At 31.3% G+C, this 20,520-nt stretch overlaps 1 protein-coding gene across 2 annotated transcripts in view; it reads left to right on the forward strand.

Moving 5' to 3' along the window:
- Positions 1–20,520, forward strand: part of LOC132952989 (growth hormone secretagogue receptor type 1-like) — a 170,915-nt gene that overhangs the window by 22,365 nt on the left and 128,030 nt on the right. For both annotated transcript variants that reach the window (XM_061025530.1, XM_061025529.1), the window contains exon 2: positions 12,784–13,457. In XM_061025530.1, the coding sequence (XP_060881513.1) occupies positions 13,070–13,457 (388 nt within the window). In that variant the 5' untranslated portion in view covers positions 12,784–13,069. The remainder of the gene's footprint in view (positions 1–12,783; positions 13,458–20,520) is intronic.

A 20,520-nucleotide genomic window follows, 5' to 3' on the forward strand; every position in this document is an offset into this window, starting at 1 on the left:
AAAAAAGGCTTGGCGAGATATACGTACTCTCCTTAACTCACTCTGTACATATATATTTTGTAATTAACCTATATCGTTTTTTTTTTTAAAGTTCCGGACCCGGATCCTTATTGGGTGCACGCTCTGCGTGAATCTTTTTTGTATCGAAATAATATTTTTTTAATCATTCACATTCACCGCGTACTTTTTACGTTAACTGCGACGAAATTCCTTTACGTTAAAATTATTTTTATTAAAGTTATTTTTATTTTTTAACACTTCTACAGTTCTATGATAGAACATTTTATATTGTGCACTATACAGTATACAGCCAATGGCGTATCGAGACTTGTGTGAAAATAGCTGCCTACCACCCGTACAATAACGACAGTATGCGGATGTTGCTGTACCAGAGTGTACCTGCAGTATAAAACATCATATACTTAGTAATAATGATATTAATACCTAGAAATATACTAACTAGACCTTCAACATACGACTTTTATTATTTTATACGTAAAAATACGTAGAAAAGGTATTGACACTGCAGACAAATACTTATACGTGTGGTAAGATGGGACTCAAAATAGATTTACTAAAATATAAAAAATAAATATATATAAAACCTGAGCTGTTACCAAAATTAAACCGAAACATTATTCGGGAAAAGCAATAGCGATGGACATAAAATAAAAACCGAAAAAATGATGGGATATAAAAGTTAATTCATTATTTTGTCTGCGTCATTAAATGTATCGATTGTAAAGTATTACAACCATTTTACAAGGTGTGACCCCCTCCCCCTGCTACACACGATGCGTTAACAGTATCATGAGCTATAGCGTGACTCTATCTCAAAATGTAAATTATGTATTGTTTTAGTTTATGCATCATATTGAATTATTTCACATACTACATAAACATAATATATATTATAATCTTGGGTATAAAATATAAAATACCTTGACGCTATAGGCAGAAATCTTAACGAAATCGAGCTTTGCACTGAATTTCGAGAAACATACTTAAATATGGTCCATGGAAAATTTAATTCTGTTTTGAACGTTTGTAAAACGTGCCAATATAATATATTCTATTATAATACATAGCACATATCACAGCTGCGTACATATAATAATATAAGCATTAGGAGGTGAAATTTGAAATTAAATACCTAGGTAATTCGTTTTATGGCATAGATACACCGTTCATCAGTTCTCTTGAAAATTTTGTTTTACTCAGGTTATTTTAATTTTTAACAAATTGAACCACAATAATCCATAAATATTACAATATTTATCATGTTCTTTAATTTATACGCGTCGTAGCCTATAATATAAGAAGTCCTCGTCAGTCCATATCTCGTAAATTTTAAGTTTTTATTCAATTATAAAAATATATTAGAATCAAATAGTATGCAGACGTACAGTATATACTATTACACTCGTATGGTTACTCAATTTAAAATGACTACTTCAATTTCTATTAAGATAAAAATAAAAACACGGACAACCGAATGATTGTTCCGTTTAAGCACTGTCATCCGACAATAGGTGTTTTTAATTATAATTTAGAGTTAATGTAATAATTGTTAATTGTACTCCGCCGCGGCTGCGAGTGAACCGGTTGTGACATTCCGGTCCTCTTGTCGTTGATTTAGGGCATAAGGTCACCCTTTTATTTATACTGGTGTATAATGAAATCTTCTTTTTTAGTAGGCACCTAAAGATGTCAACGAATGAAAAAATGTACTATACGAATAAAATCTTACTATACCATGTCTATTAGTTATTTTTAAAAGATATAATATTTTGTTTTTTCATTAAATATTATAATAATTATAATAAAGTTTTGATATGACTATGAAAACGAGCTGTTTAGTGGTAAAATATTTCGAGTACACACTACAACATTATGTGTCTGCCAAAGATGGAAAACATTGTTTTAAACCTTAACGGGGAATGATTATTTCCCGAATAAGTCTCCGTTTCTTCGGTGTTTATTTTTTTATTTAATTTATTGTCTTCGTGTTACGCATAATAAATTACACACGCTGCTTCAATATCGTCCAAAATTTCCATCTTGACGTACGTAACAATAGGCGTCTACGTTAGACGACAATATACGAGCAACACTAATTTAATTTTAATATAATTTTGGCGTTCTCATTTGTTTGAATAATTGAGTTAACATTCGTGTGTATACGAATCGCCGAAGTGAGATACGTTCAGGTTTTTTAAAAACGATGACGCGAGGAATTGAACCGCCTAGTGTGTAACTTTAATGTATTTTATGCACTTTAAACCAATATACAGCTATATTTAATTAGGAAACTTATTCTATCATACATTTTTACTGATTTTTAATTAACAGGTGGTTTATAAAATTTATTCATTTATATGAAATATTGCACTGTTATCAAAAAATAATTTGAGTACTCAGCACTCAATTGATTGTAAAAATTATATTGTATTTTAGTAACTATATGCAATAATTCACGTTTACACTTGCTGTTTAAATTAAACAAGATATGTATACATATATATAGGTATACCTATCACTGAACTACCAAAATGTAAAAATCTTCAAGTATATCTTTCGATAACCAATACATTGCACATCAGTATAGCTATGTAATATTTAAATGTTGATGGTCAAAATATTTCTTAAAAAAAAAAACGAAATTGAAAACAGGTTACGAGATTATTGAAACAATTTATCAAAACTGCAGATAAACCTTTAATTTAAAGAGTTAAATTAAAAGAATGACAATTTAGTATGTAATCGGGGCGTGTTCATAAATCATAATTATATACCTATATGATATTACTTGCAGACATGCATCACAATAAATTATTTCAATTTAATTTCTTTTTAAGTTTTTAACGTATATAATTAACATATTTCATAAATTGTCAAAGAATAATACAGTTACACCAAACAATGTATAAGTATACAATATACATAATACCTACATAATATATTATATTATATATTTATGTACCTACTAGTTACTACCTACACCATATAAGGTACGTACCTATTTTAATGACTGTAACGTTGTTTTACATTGTTAATTCTCAAATAATAGTAACTTAATTTGTTAGTATATACCTAATATAATTTTAAACCATTTATAAATTAAATGACAAATAATCAAAACTTAATATTTAAATTTTTAATATTAAAAAAAAAATGTCATTGATTTATAATTGTTTAGACTGAAATTTAAATTATTATTCCTAGGAATGACAGTATAATATTATTGTCGTTATTTTATTTTATTTTTATTATTGATAATTTACAACTTCAGCAGCTAAGGCTATTAGTTTAAACACATTTTTATAAAACATCTAAATACATTAAATTACATTTTTATTTATATATAATATATATTTTTTATTATTAATTATTATATACCTACTTATTACACTCTAAAAATCCATTTGACATGTATGTATATTGAATATAAATCAAATAAAATCAAATAAATTATTAATATTTCTAGAATATACATACCTCTACAGTCTATACTATATAAACCAACCAACCTATGTGCTTTATGCTAAGTAGTTCCTAAAATAATATTTTTTAATTATTACGTTTATTATAACCTTTACGGTTTCAGCTGATTTATTAGATCGTAGGTATACAACAATCAGACTCTTAGTAACGGATTGTATCGCATTTATAAAAAATAAATCATTATACGTTACTGTAACGAAACAAATAAAAATGAGTGATTTTATTTTTGTTATTTATTTACTGATTTATTTTTTACGATCGTTTTATAATACCGTGTTGTTATTGGGTTGTTTATATTATGGTCGATTTTTATGTATCTATTTTTATTTCATCTACCAAATAGTTTTTAAATACACGAATAAATGTCTGCAAATGTGTAAATGCCATTTATACAATAAAATACTGTTAATTGAATGCTTGACATTTGGTTTAGTCCTGATTTCAAAATCCGATTAAATGTTAAGTGTAGAACATATAATATTAATAAACTGATTAATATGAAAATAATTACTATTGTTCGTAGTTCTTACTGAAAATTAACAATGCACTCGAAATAATGTCTATGATAATATGGTTGAAATGTTATATTTATTTTTAAACATCGACTAAGTTTGAACGATCATTTTATTAATTAATATTTTTTTTACTAACACGTTAGTATCAAAATAGTCAAATATTTATTCAATGTAATACTTTTTAAAAATGGTTAATTATTTTATAATACATCTACTCATAGTATTGTATAGTATGCATATTACCAAGAATCACAAACAAAAATTAGTAAAAAATATACAATTTTGATAAATAATTTACATTACTTTTTTAAGTTTTTACTAATATTACCTTCATTGAAATAGGTTCATATTTTTTATAATAAAATAATAAATAATTAACGATGGACGACCCCACTAGAAACAACACAGCAGAAGCTATTAATACATTTTAAAAATCGTATTATTTTAATAATAAAGAAAATATAAAAAAAATGGTTTTAGTGTTTACTTAGGTTTTGCGATTGATATAATGATGTCTAGACATTATCAAGATGCACCTTATCAGAGAGTTACTAACGGAAAATATTAAGTGATAATTTCCAAACAAATTACCAGAGTAGTTGTAATTCATGCTTTTTATTATATTATACAGTTCTATTTTTTTGTTTTGTTTTGTTTTTGATTAGACTAATGTGTCTCTATCGGTATTATTTACAATGTCCGTCATCGTAATCCTCTAGTAAGATCGATTGCCCTTCTCATAGTGTTCGCTTTATCACTTTAGTTATACAACCTATATATGACGTAAGCTATTATACTATATGGTTTCATTACTGTTTGTTTTATCCTTAGGCGAAAAGTAGGTGGCCATAACCTTAAATTGTTTTACTTATATCTACCATAATATTTTCACTAATATGTCGAAGAATCCAGATGAAAATTTGTATAAAATATTTCTCATAATTATAATAGTAGTAATTTTTCCAAACAGTATAATGTGTGAAATGTAGTTATATTATTATGAATAATAATAAAGTTGTAATAATATTACAGTTTAAAACTTATAAGTGTAATATTGCCTTGGCATTGCGTGTAACGGCTAACAAGTGACATGTAATATAGTAATATACAATAACTGTATATTGTATACGATGTGGCTATAGAAAACTGTTATAAAAATAAAATATGTATTATTATATTTTATATTAAATCAGACGGTTTGAAATATTGAATTATTTATACACATAGGGTATACAAGTGGTTTTTTAAACGAATTTGGCATGTTTATTTTCCAAGAAACCCGTTGTTTCATAATATAATATTATACCTAGCTGTAACTATTTTAGCACTGCATAGGGCAGATACTAAATTAAACCAAGTTTAACTTTGATACATTTTATAGGGTAATACCTATACTTAATCATTAAAAACTATTAATTTTTAATTAGGATGACCTCAATCTTAATCAATAATCGAATTTCAATGTTAATTATGACATTATAATATGTACGTAATACCTACTGATAAGGCTTATGCTGTTAGAAAGCGTTAAGACTTTTATAAGAACCCAATTTTTTAATGAGAAATACGACCAGACGAATAATTATTATTTTAAAGTTTATAGGTGGTATAGGTAACTTATTCTAATCTAAAACAAATAATTCTATTACTATTTTATTATAATATTGCCATTGCCTATCTGCACGTCTTATGGTTATGAATGCGTCATGTAATTTTAATATTAATTATAGTCTAATAGCTACAATCTTACTGAACCTTAAACGTATATTTAATATTTATATTATATAAATATGATTTAACTTATGTTGTCGAAATATGTTGGTCCTCGACCGACATTTCAATAAAAATAAAATATATTATAAATATTACAATATTACCTCCAGGCGCGTATTATAAAATATTCTGTAATTTTTAGTGCCTGCATATAGTTTTATTAGTTATACTTACTTTATTATTATGTTGCGATAATTTATTATATTTTAGATTTGTATATAATATAATATTATACGATAATATAAAGAGAAGAATATCAGTAATTCTTTTAAAATTTAAACCACTATAATACTACTATACTTACCTCAAGAAACAAATATCGCATTACCTAACTTGTATTTATATTCCTATATATTCGCATAATTTTGTTCTCTTAACAGTAATTACTCATGCTCAAAATGATTTATTGCACAATTAAATTAAATGTGGTACAAAAAATAAAACAAATTTTTTTGATCATTAATGAGTTGTTACGTTACACATTCTTATTATGACTACATTAGGTATTCGTATTTGGCTCGATACAGACATTATATTTGTTATTTATTGCTCGTATATTATAGTAATCTTCTAAACGTAATTTAATAAGCCACTTTCGCGTGGTTAATTAATGTAACGCTACCGTGGGCATAATCATGGTATATTGTGACAATAATACGTGGTTAATAATAATAATAATAGGAATACAATTAGTACTTGAATTGGGGTGGTTAAAAAAACGAAAACGTAGGTACCCATAAAATAGATATAAATGATTCGATCTATACTAAAAATATAGAGGTTTAAACGGTTATGATTTCGCGGTGCATATAAAATCCGCGGTAAATCACGTAAAAATGATAACATTTTAACTAAATTATACATATACACGGGTGAGGTTATGAAAAAAATGAAAACAAAACGAAAACGATTAAAAAAATGTGAACATTAATTTCAGTTGTATACTTTAAATATATTTATATAATATATATAGTAAACATACACGGGTATACATTTACCGCATATCTATATAGATTTACAAGGTGAATTATTGCTGTAACTAATTGTATAGGTTAATCGTGCGAAATAGCTATAAAAGTGAGGCGCGCGGCCGTCGGAAACAACACACTGCAGCAATGAGACCGTGCTTGCCGAATTACGCACGAATGCCGAGAGGATTAAGTGCACATATAGGTACTTAATATTTATTATTTATGGTACGTTTTGTCCAGTGTAAAAAAATTGCACCTACGTCTTCCACCGATATAGTTTAAGTTTATAATATAGGTATAGGTGAACAAACAGTGAATATATATTATATAGGGCAATTAGGGCTGCATGTTTATATATTTTATGATTCGATTCAGCCGGGTGAAATAAATTAAACGAGTTGTATGGATTATTCGACTTTTGAAATAAATCGATTAAATCGGATGGTATAAGAAATAAATTGATGAGACACGAAGTGGAACTCGCTTAATAATAATAATAATAATATCACGATACAACTATTATTCAATAAATTATATACTTATAGGTACACAATATGGTATAATTATCATACGATAAACTGTACGATTTAATGTCCGTTTATAGATTTAGTTCGGGCGTGCTTTTAACCTGACCGATAAAAATGTATAATATCGCTTATATTATAATATTATATTATACCGACGCATCACTGTTAGGTGTTAATGTTTTCATATTGTAACGTAGGTTATGTTAGGTATCCGTGGCTTGTCGTGTTGGGCTTATGGCATACTCACCTCCCCTTAATAATATGTTTATTGACAAAACCTAATATTATATTTTGAAAAGGTACGCCCACGCCCTTTCCGTGATTATATAATTAGGGCTGGGGAGACGACTGTCCGTATATTCGTCGTAGCCACTGGTCTTACACCGTCCGTCAGTGTGTATATGTTGAGTACATAGGCACGTAAGAAAGCGGCTCATATATTTTATGCTGTAATATTAATAATATTAATAATGATAAAAAATAAAAGAGAAAAAATGCATTATGAATAATTTTCAACTCAGTCTCCTTCACGAGACAGTAGTGTACAGCGCGGTATACCTATAATGGGTATACGTGGTATATGTGCACAACACTGTAAGCAGCGTAAAATGTAAATATAATTATATACGTCGTCGTTTATTATGCACGTACCCGAGTATAATAATATAATATATAACATATTTAGTAATACCACCTACCTGTATAAGGTATATACACGGACGCGTCTTAAAAATAGTATAATAATATTTACCCGGTCGGTCGTGGTCATCTACCTATAACCTAACCTGCGTATCACCTGTAGTTTGCGTTTTACAGTATTTATTATTTAGGAGGAGAACGGAAATTTATAACCCTCCCCACTCACCAACACCCTCGCTGACGACGTAATAACATTATGCACTTGTTAATAACGCCGCGTGTACCTATATGTGCGTGTATTAAATTAGGAGCGGTTTGTTTTGTGTGACACTAACTGCAATAATGATACGAGAAACTGGTGGGCGGCACCGCGACGTTATAATAATATTTGCTCGCACACTCGCATACAAATGAACCTATGTAATACGCGCGTACCCATAATAATATGTCGAACACACCGCGCAAAACGGAATTTTTTCAAATAAATATAATCATAATATATTATATTAAATTATATGTAATATATATAATGCGTGTATGGTGTGTACTGTGTACCTATATCGGCGATGTCGGCGCAAACACAAACAAAACGACTATATTATTATTACTAAACGCGTATAATATTATTATATTGTGTACCTGCCTGCAGTATACCTACGACCGTCTACGCGACGTCTCGTGTAATATTTATGGTAGGCAGGTCTAACTTATACCCCGGTATATAGGTAATGTATATGGGAGTATGAAGACGGACGACTTCGCTTTGTGCCTACGTCTGCTGCACATGCCAGACTATCTGTTGCAGTGTAATGTCCCGCACGAAATAGAAATGAGTTTGTGTTGTCGTTAAATTTATCTTAAGTTGCAGCGTTTCGATCTGTGAGTCATATATACAGAGCGATTCGCCAATCATGTTCAGCCCTTTTTAATAATGAAATTATTCTAATTCTGATTTTTGGAATTTTTAATAAATTTAAAGACCATATTTTTTATCAACGTTTATAGTTTTTAAAAAAAGTTTTACAAAATTATAAAATAGATTTAATATTGGAACCAGTATTTATTATCATACTAGTGATACTGGGGCACTGGGCGTGTATGTTTAATGGGCGAAAAATAGTAAAACCATTACTTTTATTCTCGTATCTGTTTAAGGATTTTTGATTAAGCCCCAAAAGACGTCTGTAATTAAATTAGCGCGTAAAAATCGGAGATAGAAAAAACTTTTTAGACGACGAGCAGCTCTGTTTTGACTTTGAATTATACTATTAGCGCTCGTTCAATAAATTACGGAAGCTTCGAATTTTTACCACTGAGCGGGTCGTAATTTTTTAACTCGGGAAAAATGCTTTGACCCCATTATGTTGCAATGTGCCTTTGTGTTTAGTATTACAGTCGATACGAACATTTGAACCAGATTACGGTATTTTTGCTTGTCGATTTTTTCCATTATTTTCTGATATACATAATAATTAAATAATATAGTAATATGTCTCTATTTTTAACAGCGACCGTGGTTACACCACGAACAAAATATCAACCATCGTAACCCTGCAGGTGTATATATTTATTAATTTACTTTAGTCCAGCGGTGTTTATTATTTTATCACATTATGTATGCACGCGTAGGGTTGTTGGTGTAGACGTGAAGGCCTCAAGACAAGAGGAGCAATTTCCATGAAAAATCTGCAGGGCGCTGAAGTCTCTATTTTTATCAGTTACTAGTTATCAGCTTCTTGCTATAGTCATATAATCGTGGATTTTACAATCATTAGTAATTTCGTCTCCAACACCATCAATTCGATATAATCTTATAATGGCCAATATTGTACAATACCTAGTACAGTAGTACATAATATTAATTTATTAAAATAAAATAAGGTCTATAGTAAATGACATAAACAAATAAGGAGAGTGATGGTAATAGCATACCCAAGCTTAAAAGGGTTTAAATTGCGTTTATACCCAAGCCGTATATTTTACAGGTAATATTTTAACGCATGGGAGTGCACTCTTATACAGTTATGCACGTTCTTAACAGAGGTTGATCTAAGATTTTGTTTTGAGGGGGAGGGCGGAGGAGCAGCAGTTTTCAAAACAATATTAAATAGGTACATTTATTATAAAAAACAGCCTTATCAGTAATTATTAGTACAAAGGAGTTTTAAAATATTAATTATAATGTAGGTACAATAAGTATAAAAGTTTAAACGTTATAGCATAAGTTATTCCTGAGTTTTATGTTACAACTATATTTAACAGCTAATGGTCAGTGGGGAGGGTCCAGGTCCCTCTTCCTACCTTGAATCTATCACTGGTTCTTTACGCTTATGCGTTGCGTTACTATTTACGCACTCATATAATATAATAATGATATTTTATATTTGCACGTGTATTCTGTACATCACATACAAGACTTTTCGAAAAGCAGTTGACCTAACCTAGAAACCGACTGCGGATTTAACGGACGTTGACTGTGTAATGTCATTATAACAACACGGGATGGACGGACGAGCGTCGTGAGTGCATGTACCTATAGTTTATAATAATACTATATAGGTAGGTACTTGCTGGTTATTGTTATAGTGACTGTCTACCGATATCACGACACACATGAGAATTAAATTAAATCTTGACAACGCAAGCTCGTATAGTACATTTTTTTTTTTATTGATCAAGAAGCCCGGCAACTAAGGCCATTAGCTGTTTGTTTTTTGTTTGTATAGGGGAGAAATTGTAGGTTTGTAAACACGCGTGTTTTTGGTTTGGCAGATTTTTTAGTGGGTACCTGTAGGTATCTGCCATGCCCGGGTGAGGGATGGCGGCACTTCTCTCCGGACACCGTAAGTAGCCCGAAGAAAAATGCCTACCGCGGCCGGGTTCGAACTGGCGTCTTAATCCACTCGGCCACTCCGTCCCCCTATAGTAAATATTATTATTATTAATTGATATATTATCCAATAATAAGATACAATAATTAATAGGAAATATCGCTGTATTGTTGCAGTATATTCAGATTTGGTGTATTTGTACGTAATTTAAAGAAACTTAATATGCTATGTATAATATATTTTAATTACCGTGCGCAAAAGTGTAAAAAAAAGATCTTGGAGGGTGGTGTCCGTGTGGACGAATTCCCCTGTTGCTCCACTATCTCAAAAACGCCACTGAAACTATACTCCGTATTATAACTAATCCGTGACTTCGATCGTTTCCACGATGTATACCAATATTAATCTACCGAGCGATATAGCATGCGATTTATATTATAGCACGCAACGATTTTTTGAGATTTACAACATACAATACGTATAATGAATATAAGATAATCATGAGCGTGTTCATACATTATGTATAGTGCATGAAATTCAAACTAAAAATCGGTGTGTTGGACTGAAGTAAATCATATCGATAGACGATAGTATCTATATAACGTAGTCACGAATTGCCACATTATAACGATAAATTAGTATAGTGAAATCCGTTAAACAACTTCTACAATAAATTCAATAAATAAAATAATATAAATTATTAGTTTTTATGTTTTGCATCCGCTTTTTAAAATAATGTGGGTACCTTACTATACCTATGGAATGAAATCAGTTTTTTAATTTAAAAAAATGTTATTACGTCCTTTGGTGATGTGCGTGAAGTAATTATTTACCCATTCTATTTTTGATATGCTATACATTTTTTTTAGTGAATATTCCACACTCAAACTTGAGTCATTGTATAGCATCATAAGCTATATTTTATAGGTATTATCATATACAATAACAAAATTACAAAAGTATCAAAATATTATTTTTAAATGAATTTATTTTGTAAAAAGCAGATAAAAATTAAAAACTAATTTATTCGTATATAATAATCAATATACTTCAGCAATAGAGTAAAAGTGTAAGACAAAAATATTTTATAATCGTAGTACAATAATAAACACTAGTAATCAATAACATTAATTAATTAAATAAATTATTTTTATTTGAACCAAAAAAAAATTACCCCGCGTGAGCAAACTATATGATCAATACTACGCATGTCACTATAAGGGTTAAGAAGTTTTAAATATTATAATTGATAGTTATTAGCAAAAAAAAAAAATAATAATAATACCATAATTTTGTCTATGAAAATAACGAAGTGTAAAACTGTTTAGCTAGTTATCATGTAATTGGTCGCACTTTTTTTTAGAATGAGGCACACAACAACGTTTTATTTTCTAGGTACCTATTATAAAAAAATATAGGAATATTTGGAAAGAAAAATAAAACATAAAGAAATCAGTAAAAATGTATAAAGAAAACAGCAAAAAAAATTTAAATTGTAGTTACACTAATTTGTTCTCGAATATTTTAGTATTACACGCATTTCCACGTTTTAATTGACTAATTGCTATCAAAAACCACAAAAAGGTATTAATATTATTCATGAGTCATGACGCTTTGACATTCAAGTCACTGTATATGCTAAACAACGTTTTATTTAGGTTTCAAAAATTATCGTCAGTAACAGTACTCTAGATACGCGTCTTCATTTTAAAATTTAAATACATTTATATATAGAACTGTTTTATAAATTAATATTAATTTCTGGTTTTACTCATGAACTGATAAACCTGCAATTGAAAATGAATTACATCAACAATAATGTAAATTGCGATTTACGTGTGTTTGGAACTAGTAGATAACAATTTTATAAATTAGGTATCTATAATTAGGACGCGTCGTCGGCGCATTGACATTTAACTAGGGCCATAATATTTTGGTCAGTCAAAAATATCTAGGCCCACCTCTAATACTTTAGATGTGTACTTTGGGCCAGGAAAAAAATATTAACTTTCGGGTTTTCCAGGGCGCAGTCCCGCCGCTGGCAACCGGACCGGCCCACGCCGGTGACGGGCGGCCGACGGCTACGGCCGTCGTCGCGTTGACGTCCCCGCGGTATCCGGATGTGGCCAAGCCGTCGCCCGTATGCGGGTGAACCGATGTCCTGTCTGCGGTGCATGAGCAGGACGAGGACGACGAGGTCGAGCGGTTCCAGCGGCACGCGTACGGCCACGGTCCACCATCGCCGGTTGCGGTCGAGCATCACCTAGGCACCGCCCGCACAGCCACACACCGCCGCCGCGGCCACACGCATGATTTCCGCTCTGGACGTGGTCGCGTTCGGCAACGACAGCTCGCCGCTGACCGTCGCCGGCAACGACACGGCGGGCGGCGCCGCGCCCTCGCCCAACGACACGGCTGCCAACGGCGTCATCCAGTTCCTCGACGACGATCTGTCGTTCCCCGGCTACATACGCACCACGTGCATGGTGGTGTGCGTCATCATACTGGGCGTCGGCGTGGTCGGCAACATGATGGTGCCGATCGTCATACTCAAGTCCAAGGACATGCGCAACTCGACCAACATATTCCTGATGAACCTGAGCATCGCCGACCTCATGGTGCTGCTCATATGCACGCCCACTGTGTTCGTGGAAGTCAACTCCAGACCGGAAACGTGGGTGCTCGGCGAGGAGCTATGTGAGTAAATTAAAACATATTTATTAGTATTTCTATTTTTATCACTGTATCTATGACTTGCGGGCGTATGTTCCGAAATGTCGCTGGCGATACCTCTAGATATTGTCACTCGAGAACCATCGAGGCCGATCTCTGCAGTTTTTCCGACTTTTCGGGTGAAATAAATAATTGTTTCGTTGCTAAGAGGAAGTTGGTACCACTATTCACTAAATGGGTTTAATTTTAACTTAGTGATTTAACCAATTTTCTGTGTCCGTAACAATGCCTCTAATGTGTCTAAACAATCATTTATATTATCAACTCTAGATCGTGTGCTACTGTGATTTTTTATGAAATGTTAATTTTACTAAAAATTCATGTAAATGGCCTTGATATAGTGTATAATATTCACACTTTAGATACCTAGGGTGCATGATACCTATATTAGTCGTTCTTTAGGTTTAGGACATGAAATTCCGTAAAAATGAATTTTCACCAAATACTCACGAGATTGGCCTTGGATAGTGTAATATTTGCCATTTAGATAATCCACGATTGCATTTTGATTTCGTATACCTAGTGAACATAATATCGGTCTAACCTTAATACACTAATAACACGGACTCGCGCGTCTTAAAAACACGAATCTATTTATCCATTTATCTATAACGCAAATTTAAATTTTTTGAGAATGGCCATGACGGTTTTTAATCGAAGATATTATTATACTATTATAAGCTTATTATGTGTATTTACTATATTTTAGTTTATTTTAATATTTAAAATAATATTAGATACGTTACATTTATTAGCGAAAATAAACTACATGACGTTCCGCGTGACACTGTTTGAATACCTCATGTTTAAACTATATTAACACGACATTTTTCGGTGACGAATATAGAATAATATTTTTTACGCGATCTGTCTAAATGTTGCGAACAATTTCAGTTGCCAATATTGAATCGATCGTTATTCGTATAATGTTATAGTAATAATATATATTGTATTCCAATAACTACAACTTCGTATAATTACGAAATGGTTGCAGCATAGTACCCATAGGTATATTATATAAATAATATATATATATATAGCGGTCGGAGATCAAAACTTTCAGTTAAACACACAATATAGGCGAACGCCATGTCGTTATATACATACGATTATATCGCTATCGTTTTGGTCCTATACGGTTATAATAGTACCTATATATACGTGATTATGGATATTATTATATATTATTGTTTATACGAATTTTGCAGTGTATGCTATATGATCATGATCGTCGGATAAAATCGTTTTGTCCGAATTACCCGCCGGTATAGGGTGCAGATGGTGTTTGGGTCTATAATATGTTACAGCAATTTCCTTCTCTCACGCAGTGATTCACCGAGAAATAAGTAGGTAGATAGGCAGATATAGTATATTATATGAAAAAACGAAGTATAATATTGATATATCGTCAGCGAGCCACGCACGATTTATTACTGTTTTGACGATGAAACCTCGAAATCGATAAAGATGGTTTATCGTTGATTATTATACGAATTATACTAATATATTTTAAATTACTATAATATCGATTGGTTATAAATACGAAATGGGGGGGGGGGGGGGGGGGGTTTAATAATTTTCGGGAGAGCCAAATAAAATGTTCATAATATGAATGTTACATCGTGTTCTTAAATTCCGTCGTGTCCCGTCCTTTATTAGTTACCATTACTTACATAGTTACGATTGTTAGTACTAAGATATTTATTTATTCTCCGTGTAGGCGTAATGTATATACATATATTATATAGAAAATAATGGTTTAATACTTTGTATTAAAATACGTTTAGAAACCGGGAATTTATTACACTCGCAGAGTCAGCTTTCCTGACTTGTAAAATTCAAATAGAACAATTCAATACTGCATTAATAATGTTTAGAGCATTATTATACCATATTAGTTATTTAGTATGATCGTTCAGCAATTATTCTACAATAAGCTAAGTGAAAAAAATTACAAATTTTTAATCATGTCATCTAGCTGTATTAAAATTAAAATAATTCAATGAGCATATAGGAAAGACAGAGCACCATATGTTTGTTGGTTAGCCAGCACAACTTTTACAAGTCTCATGACTATACTTCCCACTCACAAAAAAAAATTGCTTATCACCTAGTTTTTCGTATTTTTGGTAGGAAATGTCACTTGTCCCGAAACATAAAAATAAAATGTATGTTGTATGTTATGTATATTTATGTATATAGTAGGCATGTTTTTTTTTTCGTCTGACAAGGTGAAAGAGGGGTCGTGATCTTTTAAAATCCCTTTTAACCTCCCGGAGAAGAGGGCTAATACCGTCGATAATCGCCTATATATATATATAATATATTTATATATATATATTAACGCTCGAAATAATCTTATTAGGCGTATGTATTATATATATGGTGCCACAGAAGTCGGCCTAGCACGAAATAAAACGTCGGTTGTTCAAACGTATCGAGTTACCCTATTAAATTTTATCGTATTTTACGGCGAAAAACAAAAACACGCCTCTTCTTTAACACAATGAGCCGCACCATGTGACCTACATTTCACTTTTCCCGGGATTTTTCCATCAAACCACGTATACAATATTATACCGGAAACCGTACACCCGTTGTGTATGATAATAATATGATATGACGCGCAGACTCGAAGAGATCGCTGTAAAATCCGCCGTGGGAAAGTCGGAAGAAGTCGCGGGAGAAGACCAGATGAGGGAGGCATCCACTATAGTGTTCATAGAGTGGCCCAGTGCGAGGAAAACGGGGTGATCCAGGGTTAGCCATCTCTGAGTATTTAAAGGGTGGTAAATGGGTGGGTAATGTATGATGGGTAATAATTTAGTATTAACTAGCATTTTAGTATTTACTACGACAGGTAGTTAAAAATATGTCGGTAAATGCTATCGTAAGTGATCGATTACCGTTAGTTGATTTCCAACATTCGCGACGTACTCGTTGTATGATATTATTTTTAAAAATTACTAAGTTATTTTAAATATGAAATTTATAATTCATAAAATAATATTAAATATATGTTACTGTAAACTTAATTTTTATAATTATTTTGTGCACATAAGTATACTCTCGTAGTTACGCAGTAAAGTCTAGTACTTAATTTTATATGGGAGTTAACTTATATATAACTATGAACTCCCATGTGTTCATAACAAGCAGTCAACTAATTTTTATTTACGATAACGGTGGAAGCCGGGAGGAAAATCGTATATTTTAGGAGGCAACTAGTATGCGCCGACACAACGATATTATTTTAACCTATCCTTGTACCTATGTGTATACATTTGATAATATTGTAAGGACTAAGCAGAAATAATATATAGTTTTCGTCATGCAAGGTAAATTTTACTATTATTACCTATAGTCTTTTGTCATTCTTACAATAAATAACAATTACAATGTATACATAGTACATAATACATATAATATATTATACTTTACAACGGTTACATTGATATATTTTTTCGTAACAACAATGGTACCCACATTAATAAGTTATAACTAGCATCCTTTAAAATGTATTGATTGAATCTATTTCGGAGTTCATAATATACTTCCGGATGTTCTTACCTGTGGATATTTTATTATAGGATTCCTAAATAGGCGTATACCAAATAACAACTATAATAGTAGTCGACGTATAGTAAAAAGATAAAAATTAATATTAATTAAATCGAAATACGCGTGAGTGCGTCTAATAATATAATTTAGAATATAGACTCGGATTTGCGAACACGGTAAATTCGCGAGAGACTTCCGTGCGGCGAAAATAGCATCCGAGTAGAGACGCAACCACCCCCTTCTTTCCTATACATCGCGACATTCTTGGCTTCTGCGATTTCGAATTCACCCACTTGATGGACATTATATAGGGTGCAGGACCACTGCAAAGTCGCGCGTGCTATAATACGTCTAATAACAATGTTATTAAAGCGCTTGCTGTATAAAAGCCAGACAAGTCCCTTTTTTTATACGAAAATGCACTTTTCACGGAATAAAACAAAGAAAAAATGACATAAAAGTTGGTGGCAACAACTATATTAGTCCGTCATATTATGTAAGTATAATTTTTATAGTAAATGGACTTAGCTGGTTTTCTATTATGGCATGTGGGAATAAAATAAGTCCCGACTTGTCTTTTTTTTGCAGAAAATATTGGTCACATTTTAACATAATAAATAAACCTAATGTATAGTATGCATATAGGTAGGTACTTCCATAATTCCATACAAATTGGTAAAATCAGATACATCTCGATACGATCTCCAAATTACATGTCGGACCAAGTTCATTAAATTTTTATAAAATGTAAATAGAGCAAAGACGAACCTACAGTATCCACTGTCGTCCACATATTATGTCCAGTGTCTTTCATAGAATTAAAAATTGTAAATATCATTCCCAGAAAAGTTTTAAGCCATAAAATTGTTTTTTTTTTATTATACTGAAAAAAGTAATAAAAAACTAGGACTAGACTGGTTTTTGTAGCATGCCCTTCAATATTATTATGTGGGTATAATAGTAAAACGGGCCAACGCATCGGTCCACCCTGTATACGATATTATATAATATTTATACATGAATTCCCTTTCTCTCTCTTCCTCACTCTTTCCTTCACTCTCGCTCACTGCCTGCATGTTTGTATGTCTGTCAGTTAGTCTGGCTCTTGGTCTCTCTCTCTCTCTCTGCGATCCTCGGGAATAATTACAGCTCGCGTTATTATAATACGCGAGTGCCGTCGATTACAATATTATCTTCTCTTTTTGTTTGACCGTTTTAGACGCATTTTATAATTAGACGTGACCAATAATAACGGCGAATCGCTCGTCCGCTCGACCGCCCCCGCAATTCGGTCTCACCGCGTAGAGTATATGTTAAGCTCCCCCCCCCCCCCGCAAATACCATCGCGACAATTTTTATATTGGCTCGGTCGGTTGAAATTCTTTTTCCTGGTCGACGCCTGATATTTAGCTTTTATATATTATAATAATATAAATATACGTTTACACACTCGGGGAACGATGACGGCAACAGCGGCGGTGACGACACTGCAGTCTTTCAGTTACCCAAATATTTCACACACACACACACCATATAATATGTAATATGTATAATAGTCTTCGAAGAATTTTTCGTCAGGATTTTTGTTTTTCTTCTCAATAGACACTCCTTAAATATATAGTTCAAACAATGTCGACAATTTGAAAATATGGTGTTATAACTGTTATAAGTAATAAGTATATTTAAAATTTGGTTGGCCGAATGAAAAGTTATAATTTATATGGCATTATATTCCATTATATATACATCTCATTTTAAACATTTAAACTACCCGATTGCAGTAATATCTCAAAACGTATACATTTTGAGTTGTGGAGGTCTAGTTATAATAGTTTTATTGACTATTGTTTTTGTCTACAATGTAATATGTTTTGTGAACTCGATGCATCCACGTGTTTCGATTATATGGCGGTACAATCAATTCGGTAACTAATACACATGATATTAATGTTATCCTTACATGTGCGCATACACCTACCTATAATGTGGTATTATAATAGTCTATTGGTATAGTTTTACGTGGACATAAATACATAATTATATATGTTCATATTATACCGAATGCCTAAATATATATTATAATGACCATTATCTACTCGTTTTTAATTATATGCGCATGCGATATGGGTATATAATTGATAAAATTAGTCGACCTGCAGCAGGTACCTAATACAATATAATAATATACTTATCACCATAATTATATTATCATTGCCTGCAGCAGTCGATCGGTCGAAGTCGCTCAGAAAATAAGTGCATCATATTTACATATAGTTGTATAATGGGTACTACTGCAGTATAATATTGTTTAAACATCGAACATTTCTATGACTGCATTAGAAAAAAAATTTTAAACAAAGCTTGGCTTAACCAAAATCGTTTGTGATTTTGATAACCAAACTTATATTTCTTCGCCATTTGTTTAAGTGATTTTGTGACAAATTGCCTGTCGTAAGTAATACATGTATATATATTATACATAATACATACGATAATACGTACTTGAGTTAAGACCTACATATGTAGTCGTTCCTCAAAATGAAACTCTTTGAATATTATTATTCTGCCCGAAGTGTTTTCTGTGAAAAACCTGTAAAATATGCACAAAAAAACCCACATCTGCACTGCAGTAAAACAAATACCCAAACGTTTTGCAATTTAAAATATATAAAAATAAATTGTAAATAAAACATTCATCATCTGCGTGAGTCGTGAAGATATTATCCAAAGATGGCGTTCTAGAGACAAATCAAGTTGTGTCGATAAAAAATAGGAGGATAAAAAACTGAGGATAATGGCATTTTATGATTGATATATAGATATGAATATCTATCATAAACATTCCACCCGAAATTTTGACCATCATATTATGTTATAATACGTTTGAAACGTATAACGTTAAAATGTATCGTTTCTCACAATATACGTTTTAAATTTTAATATTCAAAAGATTAAGATGGATTCTGCGAAGCATGTTCAATACCAATTTTTTTACGTTAGAAATTCCAAAATGTTTTCTTTTCAAACAATGATTTTTTTAAATTATCACTATATACTTAAGACTTAAGGATCATATTTTAAAATACTTATTTGTTAACCATTTAAAAAGTGCCTTGTGGGTTGTGGCCTAACCAACATATTATTTTCAAATGAGGATTACCCCTTTTCTCATTAATAATTAATTGAATGACTTTTTTTTAAATTTTCGTGTATCTAAATAAATTTCGAAGAGTTTTTGAGTTATTTAACTTTGTGTACTAAGGATGGTAGGTTCATGATAATAATATGCGCCTATAATGATTTTAATATTTTAGTAATCAACATCTATTAACACTCTATAATTCGTAAAAATTGGTCGACTACAGCAGGAAACCTACAAAAAACCCTGACAAATAAAAATTAAAAATTGATACTAGCCAAACGTAGGACAAAAATTATGAACATTTTATGGATAATATATAATTTA

Source organism: Metopolophium dirhodum, chromosome 9, assembly GCF_019925205.1.
Source record: "Metopolophium dirhodum isolate CAU chromosome 9, ASM1992520v1, whole genome shotgun sequence".
Lineage (NCBI taxonomy): Eukaryota > Metazoa > Arthropoda > Insecta > Hemiptera > Aphididae > Metopolophium > Metopolophium dirhodum.